The 25,812-nt window shown below is 39.6% G+C and overlaps 1 protein-coding gene and 1 long non-coding RNA gene across 2 annotated transcripts; one reads left to right on the top strand and one right to left on the bottom strand.

Annotated features, from left to right (window-relative positions):
* Nucleotides 1-601: 601 nt before the first annotated feature.
* LOC108271188 (kinesin-like protein KIF14) lies at nucleotides 602-24,006 on the bottom strand. Its single transcript, XM_053683079.1, has 29 exons — nucleotides 22,799-24,006; nucleotides 22,412-22,666; nucleotides 21,849-21,936; nucleotides 18,450-18,548; nucleotides 17,973-18,025; nucleotides 17,854-17,884; nucleotides 17,032-17,139; nucleotides 16,776-16,892; nucleotides 16,514-16,632; nucleotides 16,026-16,198; nucleotides 15,638-15,785; nucleotides 15,462-15,525; nucleotides 15,169-15,353; nucleotides 14,387-14,489; nucleotides 14,133-14,287; nucleotides 13,426-13,573; nucleotides 13,181-13,333; nucleotides 12,464-12,596; nucleotides 12,099-12,192; nucleotides 11,860-12,001; nucleotides 10,212-10,315; nucleotides 7,416-7,516; nucleotides 6,887-7,123; nucleotides 6,526-6,713; nucleotides 3,946-4,104; nucleotides 3,671-3,793; nucleotides 3,456-3,530; nucleotides 1,533-1,680; nucleotides 602-1,421 (listed from the first exon to the last, which is right to left on the bottom strand). Exons 1-29 carry the CDS (start codon nucleotides 23,623-23,625, stop codon nucleotides 1,066-1,068), a joined length of 4,686 nt encoding a protein of 1,561 aa, XP_053539054.1. The 5' UTR covers nucleotides 23,626-24,006; the 3' UTR covers nucleotides 602-1,065.
* LOC128633699 (uncharacterized) lies at nucleotides 2,442-2,700 on the top strand. Its single transcript, XR_008397079.1, has 2 exons — nucleotides 2,442-2,489; nucleotides 2,613-2,700. It is a non-coding gene; the product is annotated as an uncharacterized LOC128633699 (long non-coding RNA).
* Nucleotides 24,007-25,812: the final 1,806 nt, after the last annotated feature.

The raw sequence follows: 25,812 nt of genomic DNA, 5'->3' as shown, positions 1-25,812 counted from the left end.
TATTGTATTTTTAGGTGTTGAATCCTATTGCAAGAAATGCCCAGTGTGTGCTCTTGCATACTGTTATCAAGAATGGACCACTGGTGTGCAGAACTACGATGACCAGGTCATAATCAGTTTAAAGTATTGTCTTCTACTTCGATGTTTTCTGCAGGTATTGTGGATTGCTTCCTTCACTTTGACAAAGTGCTTTGTCATAGTCAGAACCATTTCTCATATCACATTTTAGTCGTTTTAGTCTCACACTGCCGTGTAAAGTGTCTGTAAATCTCTTTCAGTATCCACTGGAATGGTTTACCCAAACAGTAAAACAGTGCTTTGTGCATACCTTCACTTGAAAGCATTAACTGATCATGATTGTAACTTTTCCTGTTTCAAGTGTGGATTCCATCCAGCTGTTATCATGGATGTCCATCAAAAAGGAGTTTTTAATATGCCAGGTACAAAACACATGTAATCACATTTTTAGAAAATCTGAACTGCATATAATTTTAAAGTTTATAAAACTGTTATATATATAAAAAACCTATTATAATAATGACTACTGAAAGAGATTACTCAGTACAGACACAGGCCTGCATCTTAATGAACCACACCAGTGCCGCTAAAATCAGTGTTTATTATGAAAAATAATACATAAACTATTGAATTATTACATGATTGTAAAGAAACTGATTCTTTAATGGCAACGTAAAGGGACAAATGTACGACAGCAATTGTAAAACGTTTGTGCAAAGACGCAAAACAGTGCATACAAAAGTCATGAGTGATTTTTTTTTTTAAAGATGAAATAGTTATTTTTGTATTACTGCACCTTATTATTATATCCGTGGTAATATACAAGAAATAAACACCCGTTATATATAAACACGCAAATATTCTAAAGAAAGGTAATATTCATCCCCACACAAGCATAATCACATACAAAAAACGTTATATTTGTACATTTAATAATACAGTACCTCTTAATGGAAAAATGTGCACGTTGGAAATTTCTTTAGTATTGCTTGGTGCTTAAACTAGTGTAAAGAACATTTCGCCTATATCTGACTCAGAAGAGACAGCTCAAACCCACTGAATGTCTCTGGAGCACGGGCGGACACCCGAGGACAGCGAGTACATAATTTTGGGGACGGTTTGGTTTCTTGGGCCTTGAGCTGGTTCCTGGACCTCATCGTTCACGAAGATCCTGGATTCCATATTTTCTTCACTGCTCGCATCAAACAGTTCTGCTAGAGAGGACAATGCAGAGTGCAGGTCATCTCGGGCATCCATGACGCTCTTTAAACATGGCAGCTGAAGAGTACCAGCGGGGCAGACGTCCGTCTGTCTCGGTAATCCATGCACAAGGTCACAAATGGTCTTGGTCAAAGACTGGATTGTATGTCTGAAAGACCCGAGACCAACATCGCTGCCTCTACCTGTGGAATAATCCACACGCATATGATGTATTATATATTTCAATATGGTTAAAAATTTTTTTAAAAAAGATATAAAGGTAAATACTGATGCTTAAGAACAGAAAAACATACCTCTGAGAGTGCGAGACAAGGAGGAGTGAAGCTGCTGGAGAGCATGGTTAAGCTGAAAGAGACCGGAGGCCGTGTTTTTCAAACATTCCATCTGCACAGCATCGGCTCCATCTTGATCATTCTCTGTAGGGTCAGGATTCTCCTGGAGCTGGAACAAACACAGGCGCATTCTTAATAACTTTACTGCTAGAGACGGGCGGGCGGAAGCACTTCTCAAATATTACAGGGTTTGTTTTTTTTACGCCATTAACGCATTTTGCATGAAACTTTCGATTTGATGCGTCTGCAGTCGTTCACCGGACTACATATTAAAGCGAGCTATCCGTCATAAAGTATTATTTATATTGAGGTGTAATAGATATTTAAAATTAATTAGCCCCACACTCCCTCAACTGAAAAAAAAAGTAGTTTCCTCTTCAGCTTGAATCAGGAGAGGCTACAAAAAACATGCTTCTCCTGAGCTACTACTAAGGAAGATCACCTCAAATCTTTAAGGTCTGGTACTACTGGGAGACGTCGGATCGACAAAAAGGACAGAAAATTTACAGCGTATTAAATCTGCCAAATGTGAGTACAATACACCGGTACTAAAACCACAAACTTGTCCGACATCACCCTACTGTGGAAATAAAAACCCGAGGCAACACATGCGCATGCATGCACACACAAGAATCGTGAGAATCTGAGCTCTGTGCCGCAGTTCACCAAAAGCAGCATTAAAAGAAGACACCTCAGCCAGTTTCAAGTGTCAAAAAGTGCCTTATGTAAAAGTCGTGTACGAGTCCCTCAGTCGTCCTCAGTGTGAAAAGATGGATCTCATCATCATATAGCCGCTGTTGGGAAGGGGTCAAACATGCAGGAGATGCTGGAAAAGTAAAGAATGTGCAGTTTAACAGGACAAACAAGGGACTCATGGACAACTCTCACAGAACATAAAAACAGCCGTGGATCCTCCAGGTAACGACACACGGGATTAATAATCATTATTTAAATGTAAACAAATGTGTGATATTGATCGTGTGTTAACTGCTTTATACAAAAAGGTCAGCTTTTCCTCATGTCTAATCTCTTCTGTTGAAGCATGTGTTCAGACGACACTCCGATGGATTTGATCTAAAATGGATCATAAGGTTTTGTGGAGTCCGCGCGGTCATTAAAGCAAAAAGGGGGGGGGGGGGGGGGACTCTGAAATTCACGTAAATATTTCAAACGTTCGACTTTTCACTCAAGTTGTTGTCGATAATATCATTTGTAATGAAAATTCCTGTATTAAATTAGTGTTCTCAGATTTTGGACCTCACTGTATAGGTGTATATATAGAACATAAAAAGTCTGGTTTGTAAAGGTATTTCCACACTGTCTGTATAGTTCAGAAGTCAGGTGCACTTAGGATTACAATCTCAGTTCGTAGCTTAAAGATAAAATTGGACTAAAATGATTAACTTGGATTTTGTTTTCAGGTCTGTCCTAACCTTTAGTAACTTTAAAGGCCATACTGAATTGGGTGTATTGCAAGAACATGATCCTGATATTAAAAATCGAGTTCATGTTGCCCACCCCTAATAAAAATTGTAAATCTACTGAATCAAGAACATCTGTCAGGTCTAATCTTTGTGTTCCAGCATCAGAGGGACAAATAATAGAACCGTGCTGAATGTTTACAATGAGGCTGCAGTGTGTGTGTGCACAAAAGACAAAAAAACAAACAAAAAAAAAGCACTAATCTTCACATTAGCATTACATGACATTTGGTACAACACACGCACTGTCTTAATGACAGCATGGCTGAAAACGGGTACGATAACCCCAACTGTGCACATCGTCTCACTAGCGCGGTACATTGCTAACTCGTTGTGCGGGAGCGGTCTTCAGTTTAAAGCCTCTTTCTCAGCATCAAGCTATTTGATATTTCTTAATACGTACCAGCATGTTGCAGTGAATGTAACTTTGCAAATTTTTTGCCACCTCCAGCATTTTCACTTTAAGGTTTTGTAAAATCTGGAAAGAAAAATGGTGTAAATATGAAGTACACGAGGGATACACTGAACATAACCAACAAAAGAGTTATTTCAAATACAGATATGAAAAAGAAGTTATAATATTCTTCCGTATGTTAAATAACGACATGGCAAAATAACCTGAGTTCTAGGTTGAGCTAACTGAGCATGTCTGAGCATCTCTCGGCTGATGAGCAGAGCCTCCTCCAGGAGAGCTCGCACACCTCGGCACATTCCCTTGCGCAGACACATCCCAGCAGACCTCTGAGCAGAAACAGGGACGAAGAAGAAAGTAAAAATACAACACAATTATTTACATACGTGTGAACTTTTATTCGAAAACGCTGTTGTGTGCAAAAGAATTAACCGAGCTGAAGACATTAAAAACAAAAAAGTCGATACTGTTACAAACAGACCTTCACTTTGCCTACAGCGTCTGATCCGTGTTCAGTCAGATGAAGATGTGTGCCAGTTACTGCTGCCAGGTGAGCAGTGGTGCTCAGAGCTGCGTCTATACTCCTACCCATCTTCCTCAGGGCCTCTGTCACCATCGAGGAGATTTCAGATTCACAGCCCTGAAGAAACAGAATGAACGAGTTAAAACAGACACCAAGTTATGTGTTGAAGGCAGATTACAAAAAAGCAAAACATGCAAGTTTTTCATATGCACTTGTTATGGTCCTTCTCAAAAATCTGATCTTGTTGTATTAAGTGGAGTTTCATGTTTGGCTTGAATGTAATTCATGGTGAAAATAATTTTTGTTTATGGTTATGAGGTAAAACAAATATTAATTGCATTAATACCATCAGCTAGAATTGAGAAACACACTACATGTCCAAAAGTACGTGGACATCTGATCATCACACCCATATGTGATGGTGGTTTTCCCCCAAATTGTTGCCACAAAGTTGGAAGCACACAATTGTATAAAATGTCTTTGTATGCTGTAACATTACACTTTCCCTTCACTGGAACTAAGAGACCCAAACCTTTTCCATCATGACAATACCCCTGAGCACAAAGCGAGGTCCATGAAGACGTTGTGCCAAGTTTGGAGTAGAAGAACTCGAGTGTCCTGCACAGAGCCCTGACCTCAACCCCACTGAACACCTTTGGGATGAACTGCACCCCAGACCACCTCAACCAACATTGCCTGACCTCCCTCATGCTCGTGTAGGTGAATGGGCAGAAATTCACACAGCCACGCTCCAAAATCTAGTGGAAAACCTTCCCAGAAGAACAGAGGCTGTGATAGCAGCAAAAGGCAGGACAAGCTTTTAATAGGATGTTTAACAAGCACATCGGGGATCAGGTATCCACATACTTTCAGTCATATAGTGTAACTAGAATGTGCGAGTATGGAGCTAGGAAACTAAGAATGTAGAAGCAGGTTTGGTGTTAGTACCAGTTGGACTGTATTGTACAGTGTTGTACTTTGTAGAGGAATGCCCCACCTGCTACTGTAAGACTACTCATTTGCGTGTATGCTGCTAACCGACAGGACTTTTATTGAAAACTATCTTTTGTTGGCAGCGCTTGATCTACCCAACGTGCAACAATCCACATAGACTAACTGATCATGTGATATGTAAGGAATAACACACAACAGACAGTCACGTTATACTAAAAATAATCCATGTGCGCGACAGCGCGAGGCGGAGTGCCGTTATCACCCTATAGTGATCATACGAAACGGAATTTCCATTCGATTTCCTCTAATCACATGGTCTGGAGTGTGTTGTTCCACTTATACCACAGTGATTTTAAAACAGTTTCAGTGTTTCATTTAGTAATGAATGACACATCATGCATTTTAACAGTTTATGGTTAGATTTAATGTTGTGGAACATCCAAGAGACGAGTTAGATTTGCTTCAAGCAACAGCATGAAATAGCAAGGCAAAAGTCTTGTGTGATTGCTACTTAATAATTATCAGCAGGATCCTTTTTTTTTTTTTTTTTTTTTAATGATGAGACCACAGTGCCTTCCTGTTTTGTATTGCCTCACAAGAACGAAGTTCCCAAATTCACAGGTCAAAGTTCGTTGATGATAAGACTGATGCGGAGCGAATATTACCATGTCTTTCAATCGCTGCATCCTTCCCTCTTCAGTGAACTTCAGTGAATTTTATGTGTGCTGGGCCTGACCACTGCTTTAGCTCAAAAAGCAGAAAAGCCAAGTTTTTAGTTGTCTCCTGTGTCGCCATAGCAAGAGAAATGTGTAAATGTTTGCACCTCTGCTCATGTACTAGTTATGATTGCCATGTACTCATCCCCAGACCCATATATATATATATATATATATATATATATATATATATATATATATATATATATATATATATATATATATATATATATATATATATATATATATATATATATATATATACACACATATATACTAATATGGAACATTTTTTTCCCCTTCTACAGCTGTATAATGTAATGATTTATAATCCCAGTATCTGGCATCACCGAGAAGAGGATAGTTCCCCTTTTTGAGTCTGCTTCCTCTCAGCCATCATGTCATCTCTGACTTGCTCACTAGGGATTTAAATCTACAGTACATCCGAACTGAAATCAACCATCCTTTAAGCCTCAACTCATCCAAGTCCAAAATAACACTAGTGTCAACATTAGCATCAAAATTTATTGTAAATACTCCTGAATGGCTAAAGAAATTCCGCTGGATAATTTATGCACATAAATTATTTTTTCATTTATCTGCTCATTCCACAAAATGTTTGTTTTCCCCGCTAAAATTAAAATGACTAATTATACCACTTATGAGGATGAAGACATTTTTCAGCAGAATTATTGTCGATGTTTTTAATCCTTTACAATGTTTTGAGTGCTACCTGTTCAAAATGATAACATACAGCCCAGCGTAGTGAAAGATTAGGGCCCTAACAGAAGCTCTTATGCTGAGTACATAAATGTCAATAATATTTATACTATTCATGTGTCAAAGCGCCCAGGCTCTTCCCATGTACCTGAATAAGGAGCTGAAAATATCCTCCTGTATTCTTTACTTCGGTCTTGAGCTCCTCCACAGTTTGGGACACTGACTGAGTGCTGGAGTTGACATTGGAGACCCAGTGCATGGTAACGAACCCGGCTCTCTCGATAGCCGAGGTAGCTCTCACAAGATGAGTCTGTGCTTCAGTGCTACATGCAAACACTGCACACACATACACAGACAAACTGAGATTATCTGAACAATGTTGCACTAACAGCATAATACAGGACATGGCTCAAGTCCTCGGTGTTCATATGTACTTACACTGATAAATGTTTAAAAATTAAAAATAAAACAACGATGATGTATGGTTGTTTAAATTAGGAAAAGCTCACAGTTCTCCTGGCTGTTGTCATCCAGTTGCCCGTACAAGCCTTCGATGGAGTTTGCAGCGTTATAAATGGACAGAAGGTCCAGGGTGAGTTTGTCTGCCAGGCTCTCGCTCTCTTCTGCTGATGAACTAGTACGTAAACAGGAAACTGTGGCAGCTATCAGATCTTTGCAGATGCCGGGCAAGGCCGAGTCTGAACTGCTGGAATGAAAAGAAGGGGATTTGCTCATGCTTATCAGGCCTGGAGAAAAAAGAAAACACAGGAACAAAACATGTGAATTCACGATTTAACCAGTGTAGCAATGGCAAGTATGAACACTTCTTTTTAATGAGATAATAAAATATGTATTCCTTCAGATTTTTGATGACGCATGGCTATTTTTCATGTTAGGAGTACTGAAGTATGGTAGTAGTCAGATAGACGGGTAGAATTACATATGAAGCAGATCACCACCACGCTGAAAATGAAACCATTTCAGAGCAATAAAAAAGCAGAGCTTTATAAAAATCAAGACTGTGCACAAAGCTCCTACCTGTTGGCTGTGAGGAGGTGCAGTTTAAGCTCTGAATGGGGTGCACTCGGATCTCATAGAGTCGCCCAGAGATGCGCCTGCTCCTCAGCAGACTCCTGCTCCTGAAAATTCAATGAGCGATAGGAAAACTTCATGTCAGTAATCAATGCATAATTATTTGTGACACTTCTTCATACTTTCCTTTAAACAACAACAACAAAAAAAGAGTTTTTATACTGAAAAATGCGCTGTCATGGTGGTTGGTTTGGTAAAGATTAGTGTCAGTAGGGAGCATTTATTTTTGTTTAGGCCATCATTAGTCATTATTTCATACATTACTCATTTTTTTTCTTTATATTCACTCATTCTTTGATTTAAATAAGTGGAAATAAATAGATAAAAAAAAAAATAAATAATTAGTCATCAAGGAAAACATAATACTCAAAAAATAAATAATAATAATTAAAAAAAAAAAAAAAACAGTGCAAAATTTGCTAAAATTAGCTTTTTGTTTTGTAGGAGCTCATGCGGCATTCCAGAAAACTCAATGGTAAAAAATAAATAGATAAATAAATATCCAACAACCTACTAGAAAAAGTGATGTTTTTAGCAATTTTCTTTGTTTATATACTGTAAAATCTCTATATATCTCTGTCTGGGAGCAGACATCCTTTCGAGGCGAGGGCTGAGGCCCAGGGGTTAGAGGCTCCATCCTCAAGTGGTGGAGTCCGTATGGCGGAGGTTCGGCCAAGCGGAAGTGGATGTGTTCGCACTGCCCGCTGTGGTTCGCCCTCACTCCTCCTGCACCATTAAGGCTGGACGCTATGGTACACACATGGCAGAGGTCACATCTGTATGCTTATCCCCCCAATTGTCCTGCTCCCACAAGTTCCCACAAGTTCGCCAAGATAGTCTACATCTGCTGCTAGTAGCACCTTATTGGCAAGCTCTCATATGGTTCTCAGAGATAATATCCCTGCTAGACAGCACTCCTTGGGAGATTCCCATCCGCAGGAACCTACGGACTCAAGAGGACTGATTTATCACCCTCGGCAGGAACTATGGAAACTGTGGGTCTGGCCACTGAGGGGCACCAGCTCATAGATTCTGATCTCACAACTGAGGTTGTAGAGACCATGTTGAACTCTACAGCACCACCCATGAGGAATTTGTATGTGCTCAAGTGGCAACTTTTTGTCTTGTGGTATGAGGAATATCAGCTAGACCCAGTGAACTGAGCAATAGCTACAGTCCTGGAGTTCTTACAAGGACATTTCTCAGCAGGGTTGGCCCCTTCTACAATCAGGGTCTACGTGGCCACCATTTCGGCCAGCCACGCCCCTATTGATGGAGCCTCTGTTGGACAAGATCCTCAAACTCCGAGGTTTATGCGTGGTATCAGGCGGCTGAGGTCCATCTTCAGACCACGCATACCTTCCTGGGATCTTTCTGTGGTCCTGAAAGGTCTGTCAGGTGCCCCGTTTGAGCCCTTAGAGTCAGCCTCAGAGAAGCTTCTGACTCTAAAGGTAGCTCTTTTGCTGACCCTGACATCTCTCAAGCGAGAAGGAGATCTACAAGCTCAGTACAGGTGATGCTGTGCCAATGCAGCGCATCTCTAAATCGATAGTGGAAGCAATCTCTATCGCTACGCCTCTGGGCATAAGGGCTCATTCCACTAGGGGGGTTGCCTCCTCGAAGGCTTTGTCCAAGGGGTACCCTTACAAGATGTGTGTGTTGTGGCGGGGTCTACACCACACATTCTTTCGATATTACAGCCTGGATATACATTCCACCCCGGGCTTGAGTGTCTTGCAGTGACCCTTGGGCTCGGATCTTTTTGAACAGGCCGTACCCTCAGTATGACAGAGTGGGTATTGTTGTTCCCACAGCGTGGAGCTCATGCAACTTTGAGTTCTCTTTGAAAGGGAACGTCTGTGTTATGCATGTAACCCTGTTCCCTGAGAGGGGAACAAGACGTTGCATAGCTTTGTCATACTGCGGCGTGCCTGTGAATTGCATCTTCGCTTCAGATAATAAGGCTGACTGCGCAGTTCACAGGTGCTGTTTTTATTTCACACGACGTGCTTAATCGCCACGTCACCTGATCACGGCAGGCCTATATATATAGACATGATGTTACACAAGCTTCAGATGCTGGTCACACGCGAGGGCGCTTCCCACAACGTGGAGGTCACGCAAGGTGAGCTTCTGAAAGAACAGGATTACATGCATAACCCAGACATTTTCCGCCAAAAAAAGAACAAAAAAACTGTCAATTGCATCACAAATTTAGAAAAACGCTGCAGCAAATTCAAGCATTGTTGGCCGCAACAATCACAAAAAAAAAAAAAAAAACACTGCGAAATCCTGTACATGCAGTCTGGACACTGGTACAGGATGTATATGTAAAATGACTGACAAATAAAGCATGCAAATTTATATATTGTTCGGTGAAAGCCATAGAGTTCAATTCTCACCATTCACAGAATTTGCAGAATTCCATGCACAAATCAGCAATAAAAATGCCACGATTGAATCATACATCAGTATTAAATCTAGATAACCCTTACTTGTGAAGCACATATTACAAAGTTAAGAGTATACATTTTTACAGACAAAATGCCACATTACACTTCAAGAGCCGCGCATATTATTATATTACTGTAATGTTATTCAGTGAAAGTGATGGAATATTTTAAAACAGATTTCTTGAGAGAAACACTCTTAGCTAGTTTATTAAAACTATGCAGAAATACACTTTAAAAAGGGAGGGGGCAGTGAAACAGTGAAATTTCCAAGAGAAGGAATAAAAAGTACCTTCTGCGAGAAAAGGATGACTCTGCAGATGCTGATGATATATCTGGTTCCCAGTGATCGTTGGGGTCATAAAACACATCGTCATCTTTAGAGGTGCAAACACCCTACAAGCAACGAAATCAACTGATCATTTTCTCTCTAAATTTCCAGTTTTAACCTTCTTTAAAAGACAAAGTTCACACCATTCAAACAAAAGCACTACTAGAAATTTTTTTAATAGGTACACTACAGTATATGGCCAAAAGTATGCAGACAGCTGACCATCACACCCATATATGTGTCTTCTACAAACTGTTGCCTCAAAGTTGGAAGATCACAATTGCCTTTGTATGCTGTAGCATTAAACATTTCTCTTCTCAGGAACTAAAAGGCCCCAAACCTGTTCCAGCATGACGATGCCCCTATGTACAAAGTGAGCTCCATGAAGATATGGTTTACCAAAGTTGAAGTGGAAGAACTAAAGATGAGCCCTGACCTCAACCCAACTAAACACATTTGGGATGAACTGGAACGCTGACTGCACCACAGACCTCCTCACTCAACATTAGTGCCTGATCTCACTAATGCTCTTGTGGCTGAATGAACACAAATCCCCACAGCCACGCCCCAAAATCTAGTGGAAAGCCTTCCCAGAAGAGTGGAGCTTATTATACCAGCAACGAGGGACTAAATCTGGAATCAACAAGGAAATATGGGTGTGAGGGTCAGGTGTTCACAAACCTTTGGCCATATAGTTTACTTATTGAGGTCACTTGATATACATAAATGGCTCTAAATAATTAATTACTTTAAAGATTATGCAACAATTAGACATGTAAAAAAGGCACTTATCCTATAAGTAGTATTTTTCTAATCAAACACTTATCAAGTGAATCCGGTGTCCTTTGTCCAATTATCGCTGCATTTAAAATGCTCCCCATTCACTAATCCCTACACTGGAACATCAGGAGCACTAACACAGATAATAGAAATGCTTTTGTACGTTACATTATGGTTTTGATCACCTCATCTCTCTGCAATACTAATCCCATTTCATTGTGCTACCTGCAAAACGTTTTTTTAACATGGATCAAACCTAAAGACATACAATATGGTAACCGAGCTACCTATTTTTACCATTGTCCACGAGTATATAAATTAGTTCCTGAAACTGTTATTCAGACATTTCCATTTGCAAAAAGTCTGAAGGAATGTTACGATCTTGTCTTCCTCTCTGAAAATATGCATGAATGAAACAAAGCAAGGCAGTGCATTATGGGTATTTCATGGCTCCCAGATCTTCTCCATTTTGTTTTGGATACTACTACAAAATGGCAGACTCTGAAAATAGTGCACTATATAATGAATAAGACATCATTTCAGACACAGCTTATGCTATAGCCCATGACATGAGCATATATAGTGAATAGGAAGGCATTCAGGATGGCGGGTTTTCACATGGACCCTGGGTAACCTAAGAAATGTGACCTCTAGCTAGACCTAACAAAATATCAGCAACGAGAACATATTATTTGCTGACAAAAGCAGAACAGCAGCATAACGCAGCACTAATTCTAAGATTCATACCGTCAGTATAAAATTACAAGCTAATTAAAATGTAAAAGATCTGAAGTCTATACACAGATTTTATAGAGAAGATTATTTTTACCTGTTCCAGCTCCCTCATGACAGCCAGGTTGCTTTGAAATTTCTCCATGCTCCAGAAGGTGGAGATGCCCAGTTTAGTGTTCTGCACTTGGATTTGCGTCTCAGTGTTTCCTCCTCCACTCCCCTTCTCAGATACTTCATGTCTGCAAAGGAGGAAAATTCAGGGCATTTACTTTATTTTCAGCGACTAAATTAAATTTAAAAAATGACTACAAGCAAAATACAAGAAAATAAACAAACCTGCCAAACACTGTGTGTTTCCTGAATTTGGCGCTTATTTTGTTAGCTTCTTCAATCATAAGCGACAATTTCATGGCATCCCATTGTGGAGGAGCTACATAAAGTAATGGGACATAAAATGCCGGTGTTATTAAGAAATAGGGTCAAATGACATTTTACATGCACAAATATATTATATTATAAAGGCATACAGCTATGTCACAAACAGCAGTAAAATTACGTTTGTGCCCAATTCATACTTCAACAAGTTGACAGTGTTGTTTTTAATTTATAACACTAATTTGACCTGCAGCATGTTTCAAGCCAGCAGCAGCCTTTCAAGCACCTATCCAATTTATAATGCTATAAAGGGACGTTAAACCTACCAGTCTTGGGAGTCTGGTTCACCTTCAGGGCACGTCTCTTCTGAATATCAGCTAGATCTTCTGCAATTTTCCTCTTCTCCGCTTCCAGCGCTTCAAGGATTTTAGCATGTCGAATATCATTATCAACCATGGCCTGTAGGTAAAGGTAAAATTTTAAACGTGAGGAAACAATGCCATTACCACTGACAAGCTTCATTTAAAATTTTGGACAAAGCAGTGACTGAACTGTAACACACACATTGAATTATGAAAAACAAATATCACAGTTTTTGTTATATCAGCCTCTGTGCACACAACTTTTTTTTTTACATTCATGCCATTACCTGCTGTATATAACTGTAGCACCCTACTGAACTAGTAGGGGTCGAGTGATAGTGGATTTTACAGATACCAATAACTACGTTGGGCAATGCCTACCTGCCGATAACCGATTAATCAACCGATAGTTTTTAAAAAAAAGTTTTTAAGAACAACAAAAAAACATTTTCAAATAATAACAAAATTTGTCAGTGATAGTTTTTATTTCGCCTCTAGAGGCCGCTCTCGTGCTGTAATGACAGCGGACCTTTCTCATCCAGGGAAACCAGGGAAAAACCATTGGTGTGGATTTTTGCAAATAATTGATAGTTCGTGCTTGACCACTATAAACTATTTCGGGCTTTATCACCACCATGGTTACAGAGGTATACAGTCACACCCCTCTATGAAGCCGTGTACCTGTCTGGCAGCCTGGGCCTCCATTTGTATCCGTTTCTTGTGCATGCTCATTTCTTGTTCCAGGAGAGACTTTGCGGTCTCTAGTTTCTCCATCTTGCTGACGACCTTCTGCCTCTCAAGCTCCTCTGCTCTTTTTCTTTCATTCTCTTCCTCCTGAAAATTAAACAGGTCTTCCTTATTTACAAGAAAGAGAATTTTTATAATCACGTAGCTCGTTCTGCTCCTGAACAGATCCTTTAACGTACAAGTTCTTTCTCCAGGACTTTGATCCGGTTCTCATACTGAAGCTTCTGGTCAGACAACTCTTTCTGGGCCATTTCTCTGGCCACCTGGATTCCCTGCATCATCTCCTCTTTGGCTTTCAGTCGGGCGTCTTCAATCTCTGCCTCTAATCTGAAGATAAAATTAAAAAAAAAAAAAAAAACAACAACATTGGATGAGTGGAAAAACACACTTTAATATGAATGTCACTGGATATATGAAGGGTACAAAGGCAATACATTTATTTCAATGTGATGCAAACTACTAGTTATTTATAAAGTAATATCCCCTAGGGCTTATTTTAAATAGTTTTAAAAGGTTGCAAAGTTAAAACTCCTGCTACGAGCACCTCAGTAGGTTAATTATTTATCATTCTTATTATTTCATCTCTCCTAAAACTATACAGCATTGCCTATACAATGTTCTCAGTGCTATTTGTATGTTAATAATACATTAAATTAACTTTTATGAACTACAGATTTACCATATATTAAATGCTGTTTGCTACTATATACTAACATTTTTTTAAAATACTGAAATGGTTATAAATGAGAGTATTGATGAAATTCAGTTTTTGGTGTTCAAATAAGGTAAAATATGAAAAATATAAAAACTTAAAATGGACAAACAAAAATTTAAATGGACAGTAAACATATAGGGAAAAATGATTGACTCTGATTTTTGAACTCACTGAGCTCTTTGAGCTGAAAGTAGCTCATTCTTGGCAAACTCAAAGTCTTTCTGGCCATCTCCATTGCTCCAACAGGACACTCGCTTTCCACATTGCACCTCGGCCGGGTGGTTGAAGCGGAAATAGTGATCTCCTCCAAGAATCACTCGGTCACCCTTAATAAATCGGCATATTTAAATAAACACATTAATTGATAACAATTAACCTACATTTTTACAAGTCTGTGATTTCAGGGTGTGTCTCATTTCTCTTACATGGTGGAGGATGGTGGCTTCAGATACAAGGTTTCCATTCACAAAGGTTTTGGCATCTTCCATGGGGGTGATGCTGACTGTGCCATTAACATTGGAGATAATACTGAAAGAGAAATTGATAAAAAAAAACAAAAAATATTAGAGATCGACCGATAATCGGTTTTACAGATATTTTTCCAGATATTTCAACACTTTTCCATAATCGGATATCGTATTTTTAATATCGGTTTCACCGATAAATGGCAACATCTTGTGGCCGTTTTGAGAATTTTGCACAGGACCACCAGTGCAGCTGTGTGAAAAGGTTACGTATTAAGTATAAGTATTACATACCAGAGAAAACTGGTGTCATTTGGTATCCAAAACTGTGCATATAAACAAGAACTATTTCCTTTATACATAAGCGAATTCACGTTGAAAAGAAGAATAAACAATAGATGTAGCTGGGGCCTGTATTCTGGCCATACAATATGGCCTTGATGCATAAAACCACCACTGCTGAATCCTTCCCAAGAAAATACAAACTGTAATCCATTCTATAACATCACCACTTGTCATTAAGAGGTTTATTAGAATTAAATGTCCATACTAAATGCTTAGCTAACACTGCTTTCTACACAGGTGTATGTAAAAGACTGACTATCTGAGAGATTATGAAGGATGACAGGCAAGACACTATAGTCAATCAACAGTAAAAGTTCCCGATAGCCAGATGTCCCTGTGGAACTCAAGGCATCTGATACCAAGATGGGGTATTATGTTGTTTTATTATGGCATCTTACCAATGTTCATCAGCAATAAGAGCCCCAGAGAGCTGGATGTCATGGGCTGACCCAGACTTGACCTTGCCGACCTTGGTCTGCCCCTCCTTAATCATGTATAAGAGCATCTCTGACAGCTGAGGGTCCTCATTCAGGTTCACAAGGTTGGGGAGCCGGTTATCCACTTTAAGTGTGATGCCTACACGCTGATATATCGAGAGAGAGAGAAAAAGAGAATATGTGAGCATGCTGCATTATAGACCAATAAAGCTCTTGTTAGATGCTAGAAACTAGAATAAACAGCAAACACCAGCCTGGAGCTCTCTGGTCTCTTCACGTTTTCTCCTCTCGGCGTGCTCTAGTTTCTCCTTCCATGTTCTAAACGAGACAATAACAATGTGTGAAACATTTGTGGAACATTTGTGTTTCATTTGTGAAACATCGCACATGGTTAATGCCACTAAAAAGAAAGTATGTGCTTTGCCATTACCTGTGCACCTCAGCCATTTCGCGTTCCTGCTGAGAGAGTTGAGACTTCAGGGCGAAGATTTCCTGCTGGAATTGTCTCATCTTCTCTGGATCGATGTCCTGCGAGCTCATTTGGGCGGCCCGCAGCTTCTCCACCTCTGCTTTCAGCTCTGGTGTCGAACACAAGCAACACACTGGATTCATATATCCGAGTACATATCGTGTTCGTCTACTGCCCTCTGCTCAGAGGACGATAAAGAGGTGCTGCGCACTTCCCTCTGAACAGCACAGATACCCAAGCCATGACACAGAAAGTGTACTCAGGTCAAGGCTAGCTCTAATTGAGCAGCAGGGAGAGATGCGGAGAGAACTGATGTGTGTGAAGCGAGCAGGGGAACGGACGTACTGACCTCGGATCAGCTTGGCATTGGTGTCCTCGTTGACCTTGGCTACGTTGATGATCAGGCGAGCCTGCTGAGCATAGCGCAGAGTGCTCAGGCTCTCATCCATGTTGCTCGTGGCTGGACTCAGTGTTGCGATCATGGCCGTTTTTGAGTTTCCACCCAGGCTTTCCTTCAGTAACCTGAAATCATTACAGAAAAACCATGTTCAGGCACCACAGAAGAGGAGGGAAAAAAGTAAGCACAGATTAATATTAACGCATAATGTAATAGGATTTGGTACGGAGGCAGATTGGTAGTTAAAAATATTAGTCAGTAGTCTACGAACTCTCGGTGCATTGATCCAATCCAATCACGGATCTATCCTAGAAAGGCTTTCAGCTGCCCTATGACAGTGCACATGAACAGCAGAAGAGAAGCCTTCACGATTCCAGGCTGGTAGCTTGTGGGTTGACAACCAAATTGGGTTTAAAAACAAATTCAGATGTGTTTCTTACCATGTCAGGACCGACTCCCTGTATGGAATGAAGATTTTCTTTCTGCCCTGAGCTTGCTCAGAGAGTGAAGAAATCACCTTCCCCAGAGTGAGCAAAGACTTGTTGATGCTTGCTCCTTCCTAATGAGACACAGGAAGCATATCTTATTTTTTAGTTAGAATAGAAATAACCTCTTCAGGGCAACAAAGGATTTTAAGCTTTTGTTCAATTAATTAAGTGCAAAACTGGTCGGTAGTGAAAGTGTGTGGAATGGTCTGAGTACCCTCAGCCGGTCTCCACTGGTCTGAGCTACGCCACAGCGCTCGCTGCCAGCTAAATCCACCAGGTTTATTCTGCTGATTATTCTGTGATCGTGTTCTTCTCCTTCCACTAATTCTGTCTGATTATGGAAAACACAAAACAAATTCAAATGCACCGAGTTTTTTTTTTTTTCCCCCCGTTTGTGAGAATGACGGACACTGTGGGGTTCAAAGAACAGACTGGATTTGGAAATGTGTCATTTATCTTTGAAGACTAACCTTAGTCTGAGTCATGACCAGAGTGAAGACAGAGTGAGACCGGGAGCTTTTGTCATTCATTCCTGTAGCAGCAGTAGCTCGCTGTTTATTTCCAAGCTCAAGCCAGGCCTGAAATACATGGGAGAATACGAAAGCATGGACATCTTTCATTAACTTTCTTAAAGGAAGCAAGCAAACAGGAAAGATCAGCTATCAAGAACGCAAACAAGCAAGAAAGAAGGAAGGAAAGTGCAAAAACATGAAAGGAGGACAGCAGGAAACCTCAAAAGAAAGATAGCACAAAAGAAAGAAAGAATGAAAGAAAGAAAGCACAAATACAAAAAGAAAGCACGTATGAAAGGAAGAAGGAAAAAAGCACAAAAAAGAGAACGAATGAAAGAAATAATGAATGAAAGAAAAAAAAATGAAAGAAAGAACAAATGAAAAATCACAAAAGAAAGAAAAAGCACAAATGAAAAAAAGAAAAAGAAACTAAAGAAATCACAAATGAAAGAAAAAGAAAAAGCACAAAAGAAAGAAAAAGAAAAAAGAAGCACAAAAGAAAAAGAAAACACAAAAGAAAGAAAAAAGAAGCACAAAAGAAAAAGAAAGAAAGCACAAATGAAAGAAAGAAAAAGAAAGCATGAAAGAAAGAAAGCACACGAAAGAAAGAAAAAAGAAGCACAAAAAGAATTAGAAAGAAAGAAAAGCACAAAAATGAACGAATGAAAAGCAAAAGAAAGAAAGAAAGAAAGAAAGAAAGGAAAAATCACAAAAAAGCACAAATGAAAGAAAGAAAGAAATCTATTCTACTTGGCATGAATTAATATTTTGCCACATTACCTGGACATCAGCATAGGAGCTGACCACATTCCTATTTGAAAACAAAACACAGATGTAAAAGATGAGCAATACTGAGGACCCACTAGAAAAACAGATATTCAAATGTCAGGATTCCTTACGTAGAAAGATCTGCAACATACGGCCCGTCAGTCGGGTGTTCTCTGACCCGCAACTAAAACAAACGGGAAAAGGTGATTAGGACAAAGTACACAGGACTGATTTATTAAACTGTACAGAACACAGTCATGTGGATTGAGTGACAGTAAATCCACGCTTTAGGATAATTATTAGAGCAGGTTAGATGAAGGTGCTCCAACAGATTTCTACAGTAATGATCACAAAGAAGAAAAAAATCGTTTAAAGATACTGTTTTTATTGTTGTCCTATTTAGTGTAGATGTTTAAACTTAAGCATAAAGGAAAATTATTACAAGTTGTAGTTTCCCCTGAGGTCCAGATTTTACATCATATTTTATGCGCTCACATTTACCTCAATCCCTCACTAGATTTTAGCTTTAATCAGGGATTGACTAAACTCTTTGAGACAGATTTAAAAAATTAGCAGATGATCACAATGAAACAAAATGTTTTACTTACGGGCATCTTCTTTTGGTGTTGCTCATCCTTCAACACAAGCAAATCGTGGATCTTCTCATTATACACCTCAAAGTAGCTCATCTCCAGGTGACATGTCACCTATGACAAATATTTGGAAACAGGCAACTGCCTTCAGGTTTGTGTCCACAGTATATACAGGTGCATCCCAAAGAATTAGAATATCGTGGAAAAGTTCATATTTTCCCCGTAATTTAATTTTTAAAAAAGTGGATCTTTCATATATTCTAGATTCATTACACATAAAGTGAAATATTGCAAGCTTGTTTTTGTTTTAATCTCGATGATTACTGCTTACAGCTCATGGAAATCAAAATTCCAGTTTCTCAAAATATTATAATAAAGAATTTATTATACAGAAATGCCGACCTGAGAAGAGCTCTAATCAGCTAAAACACCTTTTTACTAAAAACACCACTGCTAAGTGGTCCAAATCCTCTTTTCAGATGAAAGTAAATTGTGCATTTCATTTGGAAATCAAGGTCCCAGAGTCTGGAGGAAGAGTGGAGAGGCACAGAGTCCAAGTTGCTTGAAGTCCAGTGTGAAGTTTCCACAGTCAGTGATGATTTGGGTTGCCAGGTCATCTGCTGGTGTTGGTCCACTGTGTTTTCTCAAGTCGAGAGTCAGTGCAGCGTCTACCAGGAGATTTTGGAGCACTTCATGCTTCCATCTGCTGACGAGCTTTATGGAGATGCTGATTTCCTTTTCCAGCAGGACTCGGCACCTGCCCACAGTGCCAAAACTACTAGTAACTGGTTTGCTGACCGTGGTATTACTGTGCTCGATTGGCCAGCCGAATCGCCTGACCCGAACCCTATAGAGAATCTATGAGAGACACCAGACCCAACAATACAGACGAGCTGAAGGCCGCTATCAAAGCAACCTGGACTTCCAGAACACCTCAGCAGTGCCACAGGCTGATTGCCTCCATACCACACTGCATTCATGCAGTAATCCGAGCAAAAGGATTAAAGCCACGACCGAGTATATATTCTAATATTTTGAGATGGATTTTTGATTTCCATGAGCTGTAAGCCATAATCATCAAGATTAAAACAAAAAAAGGAATATTGGAAAAAGAAATAGAAATATTTCACTTTATGTATAATGAATCTAGAATATATGAAAATTTATCTTTTTGAACAAAATTACAACAAAAATTTACTTTACCAAGATATTTACATTTTTTTGAGATGCACCTTTACAGTGTTAGACTAGTAGTCCTAAAGCCAGTCAGTTTCTGAGGCAGAACAGACTTGATAATCAATGATTAGTACTTCATTACCTGGTTCATCGAACACCACCACACATGGTATTGTGTTACACATGATAAAAAGCTGTCCCATTTGGAAGAGCCCATAAAGACAGACTTCTAAACTACCATGTATATCGATCGATTGATCAATAGATATGTCAGCTGCACTTTCATGCTGCCATTGTACCACATCCCAAAGGTGGATTCAGATCCGATGACTGGCGAGGCCACTGAGGTACACTAAACTCATTGTCATTCATAGAACCAGATTGAGACAAGTAGCAGATACGCTCTGGCATTCAAACAATGCTCGACCGGTATTAACGGGTCCAAAGTGCACCAAGAAAATATCCCCACACCGCCGCCACGCTTAACTGTTGACACAAGGCAATGGGTCCATGGATTCATGCTGCTGATGCCAAATTCCAACAGTACTATCTGCATGCTGCAGCAGAAACCGAGATTTATCTGAAAAAAACCCTTTTCTAATCTTCAACTGAGCAGTTTCAGTGAGCCTGTGCACACTGTACCCTTAGATTCCTGTTCTTGGTTGACAGGAGTGGAACCCAGCGTGATCATCTCCGGTTGTAGCTCATCCACCTTAAGGCTGGGCGTGTTCTGCGTTCTGAGATGCTTTTCGGCTCACCACGGTTGTAAAGAGTGACTATTTGAGTTACTATATCCTTCCTGGCAGCGCTGGTGATTTTCCTCTGACGCCTCTTGTCAACAAGGTGTTTCCACCCACAGAACTGTCACTCCCTCAATGTTTTGTGTTTTTCACCCCCATTCTGTACAAAATCTAGAGACTGTTGTGTGTGAAAATCCCAGAAGATCAGAAGTTTCTGAAATACTCAAATCAACCCATCTGGTACCAACAATCAAGTCACAAATATCACAATTTTTCTCAATTCTGGTGTTTGAAGTGAACATTAACTGAGGCTCTTGACCTGTATCTGCATGATTTTATGCATTGTGCTGCTGCCACATGATTGGCTGACTGGATAATTGCATGAATGCAAAAAGTATACAGGTGTTCCTGTGGCTGATGGGTGCCTATTTCTCAAATCTATCATTGAGAAGTGTTTATTTAATGATTGATATTTAGTATCACAGTACTTTTAAATGCTGGAAACCATGTTACTAGGAGCTTTAATGTAACCTGTATCCTGATTTAAAAAAAAACAAAAAAAACAAAACAATTTGTGTTTATACCTCGTAGTTATATGCAGTATGTTGCTTGTTTTATTAATGTGCTTGGATATTATGCCATCATGATCCCATTAAGGTGTGAATGTAGTCTCAGCAAACTGTAGCCTATTAATGTGACAATAGCATGTGTAATTGTGCTAATGTAACTTACTTCAAGTAACTTGCTAGCTAGCATCGGTTGAGGACATAGTAGTCTTTACAAGCCAGACTTCTAGCATTTGCTGCAAAGTCTGCTACATTTTTATTAATCAGTCTGTACAGGATTTTGTGGAGTTTTTTTGTGATTGTTGTGGGCACAAATGCTTGATTTTGCTGCTGCTTTTTTCAAATTTCACGATGCTACTTGGAGTTTTTTGTGCCTTTTTTTTTTTTTTTTGCAGAAAACTACTTGTCAAAATTGCAATTGCACGAATTTGTTTTGCACGGTCTTTTGCAGTGATGTTTGCTGGTAAATGATCCCTATTAGCTGTACTCATGTTCGACACACATGAATTGAAGAGGGCTTTGGCTGAATGCGCGTCTTGGACCAAATCTGCGGTAATTTTGAAAAATTGCAAGGTCCTCCGAATATTGCGGAGTTTCCTTGATACCTTTTTCTGGAGCCTGTCAACAAGATAAAGTGAGGTTGTTTGCTTGTTGCTTGAAACAAAACTCTTGAATAACTTTTAGCGATAGGATTCTGTAAACTTTTCTCACTACACCTTTCTCTAAAAAGCTCACTGTTATTGTTCAAAGGTTTTTGCAGAGAGCCAATCAGGCTGCAACCTTCAACAACCTGAAGCCAGAAAAGTTTACAAAAGATGTTGGATACTTTGTGGGTGGAGTCTCTGACACAAGGGACATGGTTACATGAGTCAATTAATCAAACTTGTCCTTAAAATTAGATGAGCTGAGAACGTCGAACGTTGAGAACTCACCTCGTTTTTATCAGCACTGGACACTCTTGCAAAAAGCTCCTCGCAGAATCTGGGTATAACTCCAGCCTCCTCACCAAAACCCATCATACTGGAAGAAAAGTGAGTGCAAAATCAGAAAATACAGCCTTGAATACACCTGGTCATTTCGATTTATCTTGTGCTCATCCTAATAAGATATAAACCATGTTTACACACAGAATCGAATTTGTCTCCAGTTAGAAGACTGACTGCTGTATCACATGCATGCTGCCAAACAGCTCATTACATTAAACCACTTCCTCTGCTGTTCCTCATTTCTTTAACTGTTTTTCAGAAAGATGGATGCATATACACATTCATATTCCACTAAGATACCTCTTCGACTTCCTAAATTGTGGTAGTCATTCAAGTTAAATCTGTATTGCTTGCCACTTTGTGTGCGTTTACACTTGCATTCGTTTTTTTCTTCATATGAAAACTATCTACTCAGGATGTATGAAACAATTACCTGTAAATTAGTTCAATGTTGTATGAAGAACCAAAACTTTTTTTTTTTAAATAAATCATTTTAAAAAGCTACTTACGTGTAGGATTTTCCCGAGCCCGTTTGTCCATACGCAAAAAGGCAGGTGTTAAATCCTTCGAACGCTCTTTCGAGTAAGGGTCTAGCCAGCTTTTCATAAATGGTCTGCTGACCGGAGAAATTCGGGGCCATTTCATCAGCCGAGTAGAAGGAGAAGTCGAAAGAGAAGGTGTATGTCTGTTTAGTGTCGGGATGCTGAACTACAGTCTCGTGATTCTCCATGAAAATCACTCGACGAGCATTCTCATTGTTTTCCCTGGATTACAAGCAACAAACGAAGAGAAAGGATTCAATTCAGGAGTAAACCAAATATTATAGAAATGTTTAACTGAGCAAAGTCAGCGTGTTTAGATGTGGAAGAAGCTACAGGCTTGTTTTTTGTTGTTACCTTTGACTGAAGGGTCTCACTCGCACCGCCACCGTCACCGCACTGTTTTCCATCTTCAGTTCGTTAGATGATAAAGCCGCAGTTCGACTCCCAGACTCACACGGAGGAGGCTTCGACTTCGCGTTTAAAACAGTCGAAAGCTGAGTTGTGGTCTTTCTCGTAGTAGATATCGCGGTCCGGTTTTGACTGATAATCGGAAACTTCTTACTGACTGGACCTGGAATCGCGCCTCCGTTTAAATCCGAGCTCGACTGCTTTTGCCTTTCAACACCTGTCTGTTTTAGGGATAATTTTTCAAAAACTTCCTTCTTCAAACTTATTCGCTCAAACTGGGTTTTCCCAGTCGGAGTTGAGATAGTTTTCTGTTCTCTGCCTGTGCTCTGTGCTTTCTGAGCACTCTTTCCAGGTGTGTTGACTGGCTTGGTTGCATCTTTCGCACTGGTTTTCAGTCCATTTTCTCTCAAACTGGCAGATCTCAGAAGACCAGATGAACCCTCTCGGCTGTTCGGCTCGGACAGGATCTTTGAACTAGTCCACGGTCGTTTCTGGTTCATGGTGGATGTGTGTGGATGAGAAACTTTATCAGTGGACCCTGCTCCTGCTCTGGTTCTCCTCTGTAAAGTTAACCGTTTCCCATGACTTTCTCGGTTCTCTGTATTTTCAGATGCTTCCTGAACACCACCCACTGTGTTTTTGCTGTTTCTTCTTTGAAGAGTGAGGCGACCAGCACTGGGAACCTCATCACACCTGCTTGTCAGGGTGGATATTATATAGGTCTTGTTTATCTCTTTAGAGTTACTCAAAGATGATATTTCCTTCTCATCCATTTTCTTCTCCACTGCTTGCAGCAATTAACCTAATAATGTCCGTTTTCTGGATAAAAAATGCAACTTTATAACTTCTTTTACTTTTTTGACATGCTGATGAATCTTAAATCAGCCCACTGTGGCTAACTGTCACTAAAGTGTAACTTGTTTATTTATTTGTTTAAACTCTCCTGGCTATAAAAACGATTTATATCAGCTTCGTTACCCAATAAAATAAAATAAAATAACGCTAAAAGACTGGGTATATAAACCTAAATATAAACGCACTCTTACTGGAAACAAACAAATAAACAAAAAAAGCTTTGTTTACCTTTTACACACAAAAAAAGGTTCTCTTGCCTACGACGCCATCTTGCCGCTTCAATTCAAACCTCACTCGAGGAACCCCATTGGCCGTCTACGCGGTGACGTCACAGAGGCCTGGAAGATGCGGTGTAGTGAGGCCTGTTTATCGGCAAGGGGCGCTGAATTTCCTCTGCTCACTAGGAAATAGGAAATGTGGACACCATTGCTATGAGCAGTTCTCCACAGTCGTTGGTTCAAACTGCTTTCAGTAAGGCTTTTCCTAAGCGCTGGTGTTATATTTGGTTTATAGTGACACAATATTACATGACAAAAAGATACTGAGCAGCTCTGTTGGGACTGGAGCTATACACTATCTGGCCAAATGTATGTGGACACCTGGCCATCACACCCGTATGTGGTTCTTCCCCAAACTGTTCTACAAAGTTGGAAGTACAAATCTGTACAGAATGTCTTTGTATGCTGTAGTGTTACAATTTCCCTTCACTTGAACTAAGAGGCCCAAACATGTTCAATGTCCAGCATGACAATGCCCCTGTGAACAAAGCATCCAAAATCATGCGCAGTGACAGTACTTACTGTATTTGATTCAGTACCTACTGCTCATCTATTGATTCAGTACATTTTGATCAGTATATGTGTGTAGTATGAATACAATACGGACATGCTACATCCGCCATGTTGGCAGTGTCATGTGACCTACGACGTCATAATAACCGCACAGAGCCCAGACCTCAACCCCACTGAACACCTTTGGGATGAACTGGAACACATCAGTGCCAAATCAGTGCCCGATCTCACTAATGCTCTTGTAGCTGAATGATCACAAATCGCCACAGACACACTCCATAATCTAATGGAAAGCCTTCACAGAAGAGTGGAGCTTATTATAACAGCAAAGGGGTCTAAATCTGGAATAGGATGGAACAAGTAGATATGGGTGTGATGGTCAGGTGTCCAGAAATTATGGGCCATATAGTCATCTACTACTACTATGAATAATAATAATAATAATAATAATAATAATAATAATAATAACAGTGTTTGTATCTAGCACCTTCCATGTATTTCAAATGAAGATCATTTGAATTACAGTATGTGTAAAGAAAATGACAGTATTATGAGACCACACAAGAGTATTATGCAATGCTATGAAAAACAATAGAAAAATGCTGAAATAAAAAAAGATAATAAAAAAAAAAAAAAATGAAACAGCTGGAGCCTGGTGAATCCTGAAGCGTAGTGTGTTCCAAATATTAAAGGATTAAAACAACACAATACTCTGAGTAATCTGAAACGCAAAGTTCAACATGCTCACAGTGACAGTAAACTACAGCAGAAGCAAAGACTTTATACATAATATAAAATAATAGCTATTTAAGTATTTAACGAATCAGTCAACAAAATCAGGTAATTTTTCATTTTTGCTTCGTTATTGTTTACCTGTAGCTCACTCAATGTGTGTATGAAAGCTAATGTGCATGTTTCCTGTGCATGCAGATTGTGATTGCCACTCCAGGCCGTCTCATAGAGATTCTGAAGCAGAAGGCTGTCCAGCTTGACGGCGTAAAAGTCGTAGTGGTTGATGAGGTATGATTCTGTTATTCAGTACAGGTTGCAGCTTTATTTAAACTGATTTACTTCCAGCTGTTTTCATTCTTCAAAAAAATTCATGTAAAAACCCTTCTGTTCACCTTGTTAGGCTGATACCATGCTGAAGATGGGATTCCAGCAACAAGTTATATTTATATGTATTGTAACAGCAAAGGGGGACTAAACCTGGAATGGGATGTTCAACAAGCACATGTGTCTATAGCGTTGTGTCCAGGCTGGTAAACCAGAATCTATAAATGTAGAAAGCCTCGGGTCAGTTTAATAATGTTA

Source organism: Ictalurus punctatus, chromosome 10, assembly GCF_001660625.3.
Source record: "Ictalurus punctatus breed USDA103 chromosome 10, Coco_2.0, whole genome shotgun sequence".
NCBI lineage: Eukaryota > Metazoa > Chordata > Actinopteri > Siluriformes > Ictaluridae > Ictalurus > Ictalurus punctatus.
Note: the sequence above shows the minus strand (reverse complement) of the source record. Positions and strands in the feature narration are given on the sequence as shown.

Coding starts and splice junctions, on each gene's coding strand:
- LOC108271188 (XM_053683079.1), bottom strand. CDS start 23,625: ATGGATGAGAAGGAAATATCATCTTTGAGTAACTCTAAAGAGATAAAC. Junction 17,140..17,853: donor GCTCCTATGCTGATGTCCAG/GTAATGTGGCAA, acceptor CATGTATTTCAG/GCCTGGCTTGAGCTTGGAAA. Junction 12,193..12,463: donor GAACCAGACTCCCAAGACTG/GTAGGTTTAACG, acceptor TACTTTATGTAG/CTCCTCCACAATGGGATGCC.